This window comes from Orbicella franksi, chromosome 14 (genome assembly GCF_964199315.1).
Source record: "Orbicella franksi chromosome 14, jaOrbFran1.1, whole genome shotgun sequence".
Taxonomy (NCBI): Eukaryota; Metazoa; Cnidaria; class Anthozoa; order Scleractinia; family Merulinidae; genus Orbicella; species Orbicella franksi.
Window position 1 is genome coordinate 7,670,806 of NC_138158.1, and position 12,212 is coordinate 7,683,017.

Sequence of the window (12,212 nt, forward strand, 5' to 3'; positions counted from 1 at the left end):
GCTCAAGCTGTGATGAAGCTTCTTTAAGATGGTGGATCTCATTTTCCTAAAACCAATCTAGAAGAACTGTCAGGTCAGCCTTTGTCAAGTATATTAGTATTCAAAGCGAATATTCTAAGCATGTCTTTTTCCATAAAATGTAAGTGTCCAGGTACTATAAGTGAGTGCATGGCAGACTGAGGTCATGTGCCAACAGCTCCTTTGTGCTGCCACATACTATCTACTGTCTGGCTGAGCCAACTCGTGCCAGGCCCACTGCATTTGGAGAGACGAGTTACATGTTACAGAGGAGGGCTACAATAAAATGGCACAAATAATCTAGGAGGACATGAAACACCTTCTGTGGCAAGCACTTCAGGAGAGAAACATGAAACAAATGATTTTTTTTACTTCAATTTTATTTACACTACAATGTAACATTTTAATGTAAAATATATTTGTTCTAAAAAACGTTTGTGAGTTCTTCACATAGCATCATCGCCCTCATCATATCATCATCATAATCATCATCATCATCAATTTAACATAACTTTTTGTGCTAGTAGGCAGGCACATCAGCCTTACTCCATAGTAGGTCCAGTATGTATGTACAATATATCAATTTTTTAACCACTGTTCCTGTATAATATGCAGAGCTTTCAACTTGATAAACTGAGCAACCATTTAATACCAGACAGGACTCCATCCAGATTTTCAACACAAGCTGAATTGACCTGAAAATAGATGACAAACTGTATCATAATCATGGTAAAGGTCAGGTAATCCCATTTGATTTACATTATAAGCCATAGGAAGGGTCTATAAATTAAAATAGCCAAAGTATATGAAAAGGGTTTGTAGCTAGCATTATTTAATTCAAACTTTTTTATTCTGCAAAACACTCAAACGTAGTAATAGGGATGTAGCCAAGAAAAATATCAGAAAATTAAAAAAAAAAAAAAAACCACTAAGTAGTTCACATTGTGGCCCTTATAAACAAACATATATTGTAAGTAAACAGAAACTTGTTAAAAATCCCAACTAGTAAGAGGCCATAGACCAGTTGGCTGTTAACAAGACATGCTGATGGAGGAGTTGAATTTGAGACCACCACACACAAATCCATCAAGCGGCGGGGAGGAGGATTTGAATCCGGGACCTTTGGATTACAAGTTCAGTGCCAGTTGTAAATTAAACAGTAGGCCACGCCGCAACCAAGAAATTAAATCAATGTAGTCATTAGAAGCAAGAAACTCACCTGCCATGGTCTGTTAAGTCTTCTAAGCTGTAGAAGCTCTACAACAGTTACGCAGGACAAAGAGGATGTTGTTGCTGTTGAAACACAAGACAGTACTAGAAGAGGGGCCTTGGCTTGTGTCCAGTTCTCATTCATCATGGCGGACAGTTCTGTGTCTCCTAGATTTACTATTTGGTGAGGATTAAAAATAAACCTTGTAATGAGAATTGATAAAATTACTTGCAAAACAGAACTATTTTGCAAGTTGACCACTTCAGCCCAAGAAAATGTTGAGCTGAAGGGAAACCTATTGATATTCCTTTTAAATATGTTCCTTCCTAATGTCTTAGATACCTTTCCTGGATTGTAGACTATGTTTTTTCAAAATTAAATTACCTCTTTGAGAGTCCGCTGAAGAATCAACAACATAGATAAAAGCATCAACAGTTTTGCAGAGTTCTTTGACGGGATGGCTCAAATCAATCTCACTTTGATGAGACTCATTTTCCTCCTCATTATCATCCTCATTATCATTATGTGCACCTCCTGCAGGAGCTAAAAGTTTGCTGAATCTCTGCTTGCCAAGCTGCGCATTAGCTTCTCTCTCTTTCCTGAAATAGATGATTGAATATTTTATTGTCATGGAAATCATCTAAAGAGTGGATTGCTTTTGATGAAAAAAGGAAGGTGGAGATAATATATGTTTGGCAAGTGGGCATTATAATAATTTATTATAAATTATTTGTACACTGTTGGTCTGACATTCCAAAAATTGCTTTAATTTACAATTTATAATGAACAGTCATAATTATAAAACCTAAGCTATAATTATAGTCTATAAAAAACCCTAGAGTTTGGGGAATTTTAAGTGGCTGAGGCTTTGGCGTTGAAGCTTTCAATTGGTAATAAGTTTGGTCTAAATAGGTACTTTTAAATAGAACAAATAATTTTTGCCAGATACTTGCATGTATATACTTAATAATAATCTTATTACTTACTTATTTGATGCATAAAGTGTAATCAGGTTTAATTCCATGTTATCAAACTTCAAGCAAACTCCAGAACCAATACCTATAAAACAATGAAGGAACATTGTTTTAAAAGGTTTGTTGTTGGGTGAAACCTTCTTACTTACAAGTTTCATAATTCTATTTTCCCTTGGTGCAGAAATAGGGAATGAAGTAGGATTGAAAGTTCTTTTTATCAAATGTGTAGTTCCAGAAAATATCCATACCTCCCCCACGGAAGGGAATTTTTCTAAGTCCCCCCCACCCCTCTGGAAATTCCGATTGAGCTTCATACATTTCTTTAAATTTTTTGGTCTTACAGAACCCCCCACCCCCCAGGAAATTCCAATCCCTTTTGTGGGGGGAGTATGGATATTTTCTGGAACTGAACAATGTACTAACACTGTAGTAATATGGAGGTAAATCTATGACAAAATTTAGTACTCAGTAATTGATATCAAATTATCCAAATCGTACATGCATCAATCAAAAGCTGAATGGTAACTAGCCGATTCTACAAATGGTCATTAAGCAAACAGGCATCACGCTAAAATGCATCATGCTAAAAGGCACCATGCTTATAATAATAATAATAATAATAATAATAAAAAAAACAATCTTTAAAGAGGAAGTGCCCGTCACATAAATACGTGGTTTTCAGGGAGGTCCTCTATAAAATAAAAAGTGTTAAAATCTAAAATGAGAAATACAAGTATCACAGATCTAAAATATAAAATATACAATAATTAAAACTACTAAAACTACCAAAACTACCTACTGTCATTTTTCTAAAAATGTTTATCCATTAAGAACCTTATAAGATTTTTCTTAAAAATTGTGCATGGCATTGGCTTTCTTAAAAATACTGGGAGAGACATCTTTCTGGGTTAGAAATACAGATAAAGAATAATCTGTAAATACCATCAAATTGTCCAGGAAACATGCCAGTCACTTCAAATGGTGATGTTGAGTCCCAGAGTAGTTGACGCACAAGACCTTTAGTGTCAGATTCTAAACCGGGACCAAACATAACCAACCGGGGTGATTTTCTTTTGAAAAATGAAGACATGTTCTGTAAGTTGTAGAAGACAATCGACTTAAAGGATTCTCTGGTTCTTCTTAAAGATCTGCATGCAGGACAGCATCGCAAGTATCTGCAGAGAAAATCAAGTCAAGTTAAGTTAATTTCATTGAGTGACAACTGCCTTGGATAAATTTGTAAATATGTTACGAGTGTTGGTTTTTGGGGGATTAGACTGGTAGAGACAGGAACAAAATGGTGGTTCAAAGGGGGCTGGTGGAAAACTGGGCAGATATATAAAGGTGAGGAAAGGAAACAGCAAGAAGTGCGGGTTCTTAAGGGGTAGAATCGAAACTGCGAAAATAGCACACAATTGTGCAGCATATTGCATGATATTATCAAAGAGGAAACGTATCAAGGGGATGTGGTCACCACAGTGGGTACTAGGAGAAACAGGCTGGTGTGAAGGCTGGAAGCTCAGACACTATTTCTACACCCTCCCTCCCCTCCCCCCCCCCCCTCCAACCCATCCCCACTCCATGAGGGTGAAAAATCATTGAAACCATCATAGAAAAGTGAGAATTGATGACCTATTCCCAAGCTTTATATTGATCAAGTTGACTCTTGTTTATAATTACTCACATTTGTTTCAAAGTCAAATCAGATCTGGCCTCCATGTATGTGGATGGGCAGGACTTATATCCCATAGTGCTCCACTTGTGCATATCACGCTGCATCAAGTTCATCCATAACACCTTGTCGTCACTGAGTATGCTCCAGTAATGGCATGTTAATGCAGCTGTGCAAACTGATTTTGCATCCAAGTATGAGAATATTTTAAGTTGCAAGTTAACCTGCAATGAAATGATTAAATGATATGAAATGACCTTAACAAAATTTTAAGGATCTACTTGGCTGAATATATAGTCCAAATGTGTGATTCCAGAAAATATCCATACCCACCAAAAGGAGGGCTATTGGAAATTCCAAGGGGGAGGAGGGTCTCAAGAGCCAAAGTTTTTAAAGGAAACTTTGAACAAAAACTGGAATTTCAAGTGAGATGGGGGAGGGGCAGTGGGAATCAAACCAAAAACCCTTCCATGAGAGGGGTATGGATATTTTCTGGAAAAACACAAATATACCACAAAATTTGAGGAAATTAAAGAGTATGAGCACAAGAAAACAAAATATTTTCAGGATATCTCCTAATATGAAGAGAATTATATAACGTTGCCTGATCTCTATACTTTCATGCGCGATTTGTTTTTGCGCTTTTACGTTGAGAAATGTACCTGTTTAAAAGAAATGTTTTTGAGTTTTTAATTTGTATGATATCCCATTACCGACTGCTAATTTTCATTTTCTTTGTGATCTTTGTTTTCGGCTATGAATTTTTTGAGCCGAATATTTCAGGGTAATTAGAATCTCCTAAGCTGTTCTTAGGTAAAATTTAGCGTGAATTTTTGTTTTGAGTTCAATCCCAGGACGAATCATGGAGTGATTCTCTATACAGCTCGATCTACGGAGGCACAAACTTCTCTTCGTATTCAATCACTGGTTATTGTGCCCCTAACATCATTACACTTGTGTTAAAACCAACATACCGGTAGCTCTTGGAAACCAAATTCCGATGAAGACAGTTCCCTAACGATGATTCTTTTGCCAACATCAGCCCGGGCCTTTGATGGTTGTACAGTAATTTCCTGCATTTCTCGTTCCATAATTGTAGTTTGGTAAAGCTTGAGCAAAAATTTGATTGGATACGTCGCTGCCTCGTAAAAACTCTCGCTGTCCGTACTCAAACCGGAAATCAAATTTTGTGCCGACTCGTTGGATTTAACTCGCATGTTTTTTCTCTCTGTTGCTCTGAACTTTCCTTCTGCGATGGTTTTCACTAAGTTTAAAGCGAAGATGGACGGTTCCTCCTGCCTAATGCAGGAAATAAAGAGTTTTATTTTGTTTTGTAATGTTTTAGCTGCGCGCAGAACAACGCAAATTTTATCGACGTGGCAATTTCCATCAACTTCCGGTTGTCACGCTCGGCCCGTCATTTCTATTTTTAACCGAAGGTAATTATGCAACTCATAGCTAGAATCAGGGTGGCTGGAATTTTGTTCTTCTCCACTCTCTAGACCTCGCTTATTGCTGTAAATTAATTTTTATAACAATTTCCTTTTATTTCTTAAGGAAATTTATCGAGACTTTTTCCAAGGCGATCGTCTTGTTCGATCATCACAGCGCGAATCAATCGTTTAATGAGTGATATTTTTACTCCTCGCTGTCCTTCTAAAGAGCCAAAAAGATTGATACATAGACAGTGCGGGACAAATTGTGTTTTTAGTTCTAATCTTTCACTCGATAAGAGAAAGAGTGTTCAATTTGACTCAAGAGTCTAGACCGAAAACAGTTGCGGAGTTGCGTGACGTATCACAGTGTTTCTGTTAATAAATTGTAACGCGAGTCACGCGCTTTTACACCTGCACGAAGTGCTAGACGGGAGAGCCTGTTTTTAGGGGAGGTGTAACCTGTATGCAGAGGTCTACCACATCCTTAAAACTAAGGGTGGGCAGTAGTAGACTTCTGCACGTAGGCTTGATGTGCCTGCATGTCCTTTGGAGTTTACCCTTTTTGGTCCCTGGAATAATAGATTTGTGCTGGTCATGACATCATTGTCATTCACTTGTCAGTCAGATGAATTGATGGGCGGAGACAAAGTCTTCTTAAAGCCTGACAACTTCCCGGTAGTTTCTGAAGCTCACTGGTATGAGTGACTTTCTGCACCATATGAATACAGTGACAGTTGATATCCTATTTTCAATATAAGTCAATCTCCCAGTCATAGACAGAGCATATATCTGATATAACGCATGTAGGGAGGGGATTAACTCTTGAATTTTTGGATGGGTATGTGTTGTAACACTGAAGCCTTCTTTAATGCCAGACTATGTTTTATTTGTAACATAACATATGTAGACTAGGTACCAAAAATGCCCCAACTTGCTATAATATTTTCCAGACTATCAGTTTTACCAAGATGAGTTGCTAAATTCCATCCATTTATGTATTTAAATTTTTTTTTACCAATAGGGCTTTTCAGTTGTACCTTCCCTGGGCATTAATCACACAATTCATTTTCTTGTTCAACATTTTTGTACAACTATAATTTTCTTTATTACCTACAAGTATTCATCTACAAATTATACTACTGAATAACTTTTTCTTTCTTTTTTAAAGCACTTTTTTCTCTATGGTTGACATCTTCACAGTGTGTGGTATTTAAAGAATGTAAAACTTCTTTGCTTGAAGAACCTAAAGGCAACGAAAAAATAACAAAAAAATGAAAAGGAAAAAAAGAAATATTGACTGAGCCAATATTATTATCTAGCTCTTTTTTCAAGATCACCATGGGAACTCAAAAAAGTAGATCAGTTGGATTTGTAAATGACTTCATTTGGTACATGTGTTTTCACTGCACAGGTATTTCTTTAGGACAACCACTGAACTGCTAGCCTGCAATCATAGCCACCCCTGTTCACCTCTAGACAATCAAAAGAGAACTGCAAGGAGCAAGTGGAGGTTGCTCTAGTTGCAGTTAACAAACTGACAGAGTGATAAAGGCAAGGAATTTGCAACAGACTGGGACATGCACAAGTTTATAGGAAACCTTTCAGCTTTAATTTGGCACATATTTTTTAGACCATCCTGGCTAACTAAGACTGTTAGTACTGTGTTGATAAGCTACAGTGTGCCAGTCACTGGGCCCTTGCTGATTTCAAAAGTTAATAACACTGAACTATTCAAGCTAAATAAAATGACAACAAAAAATTTATGAATGACATCAAGTATTTAGCACTGCTGTGCTATTATAATTGAGGACACTCAGCTGCAAATAAATAAACAACTATTGAAAATAAAACTGGTGGAGGGCTGACCAGTAATGCTAAATAAAAAAGTTTGATTTTTCTTGGCACTCTAATATTGTTTTTAAGAATTGATTATTATAATTACGCTCTCAGATGTTCTCTTCATACATGTTTTTTTACATTACCTTGTTACATCATGTTCTTTAAATGATTGCCCTGTTTTTCCTGGGTATTGTCAGCTTTGTCATGAAACATCAGAATCACTAGAAGATTCATAATCCAAACCTAGAATACTGACAAGATATATTTATTTTGAACTTATTAGCTCTGTTCCTAACATTCCAAAACAAATTATCAATGGTTAGATAGCTAGAACTAAGAAAAACATTTCTTGTTTTTTTTTTTCCTGATATAAACAGTGTGTTGTGCTAATTAACTAACTCTCTTCATGTTCTGTGTTGTTATGGAATGGGTGAATGGCACTGTGTAATTGGTAAGGAAACATTGGTTTGACTTCTTTTACTGCAAGCAATATTTTGTAACATACCACACCCAAATTTGCAATTAGCCAATCAGAAGCCTAATATCCTGTCATATCAAGTCACTGACCTGATATGGCTATGATATCATGATCACTTGGCCATATTTGGGAACGGTAAATACCTAATCGAACCTTTTTGGTATACTTTGGCAACATACCGGGCTGGTTTGGTCTTGCCATGGGTATTTTGGCTTGACTACGTCTTGCCAAAATATGAACCATGGCTCGACCAAACTCTCCTGGTATGCCGCCAAAGCGTACCAAAAAGGTATGATTAGGTACGATGAGCGTGACTCTGAAATGCAAGACTTCTACAAACTCATCTGATCAAACAAACTATATCAAGTTTTATATCATGAAACTTACTTTTTGGCTTGAACATCCACATCATCTAAGGTAACATTTTTGAAATCATTATCCTGCAATATAAAAATTAAATTAGTAATACATAATGTGAACCACATGATTTGAAATATGTACTAATCAATTCTCCTGAAGAGTACTGCAGAAATCGTGATTCAGTCATATGCCTGTAATGTTATTGAATGATCACATCGATGGCACATGAAATTTCTTTTTGTGACAATCTTCCACCCCCTTGTGGAGGCACGGTGGCCTCATGGTTAGTGCACTTGTTCCCGGATCTAGTAGTCCGGGTTTGAGCCCTGGCCAGGGACACTGTGTTGTGTTCTTGGGCAAGACACTTGACTCTCACGGTACCTCTCTCCAGCCAGGAGCATAAATGGGTACCGGCAAATTGTTGGGGAAACCTAACAAATTGTGGGGGAGTGACCTGCGATAAATGAAAATCCCGTCCAAGGGGAGTAGAAATACTCCTACTGCTTCATGCTACAGAAACCAGGATAAGCTCCGGCAGCTATGAGCCAGTCGGCTCCAAGGCTTCACTTCCACCCCTTTACTTCCATTGGTTGCCTCACAAAAACATGAAAATACGGAAAATATTTCAATATTGTTGGTAATTGGACTGAATGCTGAGGAAAGAACATGTTCAGCAAATCAGCTGAGCTAAAGTTCTGTCACTGTCTTCATTCCTTGTCCTCAAGAAGTGTGGGCTTCTTTCTGGAACAGCGGCTCATAATCAAAGCCTTGCTATATAGAACCCATGTTCAAAGTGAATTAATTATAGCGAGTCATGTATGCGAAGCTAGCAGTTTTCCTCTGATCCCCAGGCCTAATTTATCGGATAATCAGCTGTTAGATTTTTTACTTCTAAAGTTACAGTACACATTCAAGTACCTTGTTTATTTTCAAAGCCTGGTCTGAACCCTGTTCTGTACTAGATGATGATGTACAGTCTGTACGTTTGTAAGACTTGCTACAGTGGGACTGATCATCACTTTTTGTGCTGATGGATTTTCTCACCTGATGAGTCAAAGACAACCAATCATACACTTCTCAAAGCGACATCATCAGTAAAACAGTAAGCTCTGACTATTAATCTCCTCTATTTTATATATTTAGTTAATATTAAGTGCTATCCAGCTATTAATTTAGCAATAGAAAAAATTTTTCCATGTTTACATTGACTCATCTAAACATGAGGCAGGTTTGGAGAGCAGTCAAGGGTTTGCATAACAACTGTAACTGTCTTAAATTCTCCCAAACCCCCAAGTGTTTAGATGAGGCTTAATGTAAACACAGATTGAAACTGTTTTACAGTACTCTACTGCTTTTATAAAAACATTCTCCAGAATGGAATACTAATACGTCAGTCCTGTTTACATACTCTCATCTAAACACACCTATCGACCAATGAGAGCGTGCATAGTATCTCAGCTATTCTATAATCCTCATTATAAACATCAATATTTTCCTACAGTCATATACCCCTCTTAATTAAGCCTTGCTCTTTCCTTCTAAAAGACACTTTGTGAACAGTTTATAACAGCAGATCAAATTTAACAAACCTCTCCTTCCAGTAATGGAGTGCAAATCTTTTTAGGTTTCACTTCTGTTTGAGAGTTTTCTAAATTCTTCCGTTTACTGACATATCCTCTTGGTTGCCATGGAACCCCTATTGTACTTGGATCCAACTCATAAACCTTTCTCACAAATCTGTTAATTAATAACAGGAAATCATAAATAACTAATTAATAAATGAAACTAACTGAGTAGGGTACCATTTTTGAGTTATTTTTTTGTAAAAAAAATACCTCTTAGTTGGCACGTCGGGGTATGTTATGGATGGGTCAATGGATGAGTGAGTGAGTGAGTGAGTGAGTGAGTGATGTATGTATGTCACACCAATCAAATTGGATCTACTATAAACAGCCAATCAAATTTCTTGTTGTAAAGGTAAATGGTATGTAAGAAGATTTGTTCCCAATACAGTTTAGAACGGCCATATCTATTCTTCTATAAAAGAGGAAGAAGTATTCATATATTGGGCTTACTTCGACATTTTCTGTGGGTTAGGCTGAGGAGTTAAGTTATGAAGGAGATCAGCCTTGAGTTTTGAAACAGTTCATGAGCTAGTAGTATGCAAATGGCACGAGATATTTTTATTTTTAGTTACAAAGGTAACTTGATACTTTTGTTTTTCACAAGGAGTAAATTCAATTAGAGGTCACGAATAGTCGCTTCTAGCTCTAAGGAAATGTTTTAGAGGAGATGAGACTATTTAGATTTGAAACAGTTCTAATGTTTACGATAGTAAGTGCAGGTAATGATTGTTTTGTTCTTGTTGCATGCAAATATAACAAGATATTTTTGTTTTTTAGTAACAAAGGGTAATTTGACACCCTTGTTTTTCACAACAGAGTATATTCAATTAGAGCTGACGAATCGTCACCACTTGTTCCCACGAGATGTTTGCTATCTTTAGTCACAAATGGTAGCTCAACACTTTTGTTTTTTATATGGGAGTAAATTCAATTAGAGCTGACAAGTTATCGGCTATTGTTCCCAGGATATTAAACGAAAAAGATGCTTTCATTTCTGGATGGTTTTTACGTCTCTGCAGTAGCAGTTTAATATCTTTATTTAATGGGCATATTATGACATTCTTTTAAAGGTAAAATTATGAAAACTGTTCAAATGTTCTTTGAAGACTGCGTGGCACCAAGTTAAAGTGCAAATTAATTAAATCAGACTTTCAACGTGTCAGAGAGGTTTTTTTTCTCTTTCTTTCAATTTCACAGGGACTAAAATTTGGTCCCTGCGACTAGTCCCACGAATTCAAACTGGTTTGAATTTTTGGGACAAGTCCCTGCGACTTGTTCCTCAAAATGCTTCGTGTGAACTGTTCATGGAACAAGTCCCTGCGACCAGTCCCTTCGGGTAAACTCTTCAGGGGACTAGTTGCAGGGACTAGACGCAGGCACTAGTCCCCTTGTGTATGCCAACCATAATGTATAACCTTGAATGTTATATGTTCATGAATATACAGGCATCTAATGTAGTTCAAGTAATACTGGAATAGTTATGCAGCATTGCATGAATATAAGCATTGCATTAAATCTCCTCACAGTCATGTCTCCTGCTGAAGACAGTGCAAATGGCTTGGTGGAGAATTATTTTCATTCTGATTATTTCCCATCTTCTTAATAATTAACATCGACCTGTGTTGACAAACATTGTAGGTAATTAAGAAGTTAAATTAAACATTTTACCTTTTATATTCGTTTTCAAGTTCTTCCACCTTATTTTCAAATTCTTTTATTTTTGTGTCAGGATACCGGTGTTGTCTAGCTCCAGATAGCTGCTATGAAGCACAATTTCATACATGTAGATTAAAATAATATTGACTAAATATTGATCTAAAATATCTAATTTAATTTAGTCGTAAACGAATTGTTAAGTGCCATCAAATCTTACTCCCCTTCCTGTCTCCCCATCTATAGCCCTAGGTGGAAAGACGCACTAAGATTGAAAATTCCTGTCCAAGAACTTACATTTAACAATCTCAGACAAGCAGAATCGAAATATTAGTAGTTCTGGAATGAAACCACTAAATTACTACTATATTAACTTACATCTAAATAATAATCCATTTCCCTTTTAATTCCAGGGATCCACCTTTTGACTTCTGTAGCACTGTTTAAGGAGCGCTAGAGTGAAAAATATATTACAGATTTAGTCACATTGATATTGTCAGAATAACAAACAAATCACCAATCGTATCATCAAACTGTTAATTATTACTGCTTATCTTTCTTTGGTTTTCTTTGTTTCACCCAAACTTATTTCTTAAGTCATAAAATACATAAGTAAATGGAAACCTGGCTATTTAATTGGCTATTTATAAAAGAGCTTTTACTCAAAAACTAAACAATTTGATGCTTACTAGATGTGGCCTCTTTGGACTTTTTTCCAGTTCCTCTGCAATAAAACGTCAAAGGAAAGAATATTCAAAACCCATATTAGACAATATCGAGTCAAAAACAATATAGAAATAAACCTTTTTGCTGTTTTGCCAGCCATAATCTGTTAAGACCAATGAGCTTCTTCTCACAATTCCGCGCCATGTTTGTTTTGAACCCTACATACTGCAGGCTCAACCCAAGTGACGCGCGGCCTTATGGGAATATGTGTTGTGCCTGGT

General features: G+C 36.6%; 2 protein-coding genes across 6 annotated transcripts; both read right to left on the reverse strand.

Moving 5' to 3' along the window:
• Positions 1–29: 29 nt before the first annotated feature.
• LOC145468460 (F-box only protein 4-like) lies at positions 30–5,913 on the reverse strand. Of its 2 annotated transcripts, none has more exons than XM_081452199.1 (7): positions 5,868–5,913; positions 3,887–4,098; positions 3,145–3,377; positions 2,215–2,287; positions 1,613–1,827; positions 1,238–1,404; positions 30–713 (listed from the first exon to the last, which is right to left on the reverse strand). In XM_081452199.1, exons 1-7 carry the CDS (start codon positions 5,904–5,906, stop codon positions 639–641), a joined length of 1,014 nt encoding a protein of 337 aa, XP_081308325.1. In that variant the 5' UTR covers positions 5,907–5,913; the 3' UTR covers positions 30–638. The 2 variants fall into 2 exon arrangements, with proteins under 2 accessions (XP_081308325.1, XP_081308324.1); XM_081452198.1 differs by lacking the exon at positions 5,868–5,913 and adding an exon at positions 4,849–5,099.
• A 627-nt stretch (positions 5,914–6,540) lies between these two features.
• LOC145468477 (uncharacterized) lies at positions 6,541–12,204 on the reverse strand. Of its 4 annotated transcripts, none has more exons than XR_014042194.1 (9): positions 12,069–12,204; positions 11,955–11,989; positions 11,644–11,718; positions 11,281–11,369; positions 9,577–9,724; positions 8,906–9,031; positions 8,015–8,067; positions 7,293–7,400; positions 6,541–6,553 (listed from the first exon to the last, which is right to left on the reverse strand). XR_014042194.1 is itself a non-coding variant. In XM_081452226.1 (8 exons), the coding sequence occupies exons 1-8, from the start codon at positions 12,133–12,135 to the stop codon at positions 7,352–7,354; spliced, it is 645 nt and encodes a 214-aa protein (XP_081308352.1). In that variant the 5' UTR covers positions 12,136–12,204; the 3' UTR covers positions 7,180–7,351. The 4 variants fall into 4 exon arrangements, 1 of the variants encoding a protein (XP_081308352.1); XR_014042195.1 differs by having other exon boundaries at positions 9,658–9,724; positions 11,281–11,372; XR_014042193.1 differs by having other exon boundaries at positions 11,281–11,372.
• Positions 12,205–12,212: the final 8 nt, after the last annotated feature.

What these genes read in the sequence shown, in the direction of transcription:
- LOC145468460 (XM_081452198.1), bottom strand. Translation starts at nt 5,091, where the DNA reads ATGCGAGTTAAATCCAACGAGTCGGCACAAAATTTGATTTCCGGTTTG. An exon ending in TTGGTTTCCAAGAGCTACCG is followed by an intron (nt 4,099 to 4,848) that starts GTATGTTGGTTT and finishes ATTTCATTGCAG; the next exon opens with GTTAACTTGCAACTTAAAAT. An exon ending in TTCAGCGGACTCTCAAAGAG is followed by an intron (nt 1,405 to 1,612) that starts GTAATTTAATTT and finishes CTCACCAAATAG; the next exon opens with TAAATCTAGGAGACACAGAA.
- LOC145468477 (XM_081452226.1), bottom strand. Translation starts at nt 12,135, where the DNA reads ATGGCGCGGAATTGTGAGAAGAAGCTCATTGGTCTTAACAGATTATGG. An exon ending in GCTGGCAAAACAGCAAAAAG is followed by an intron (nt 11,990 to 12,068) that starts GTTTATTTCTAT and finishes GTTTTATTGCAG; the next exon opens with AGGAACTGGAAAAAAGTCCA. An exon ending in AGGCTTTGAAAATAAACAAG is followed by an intron (nt 8,068 to 8,905) that starts GTACTTGAATGT and finishes TTTATATTGCAG; the next exon opens with GATAATGATTTCAAAAATGT.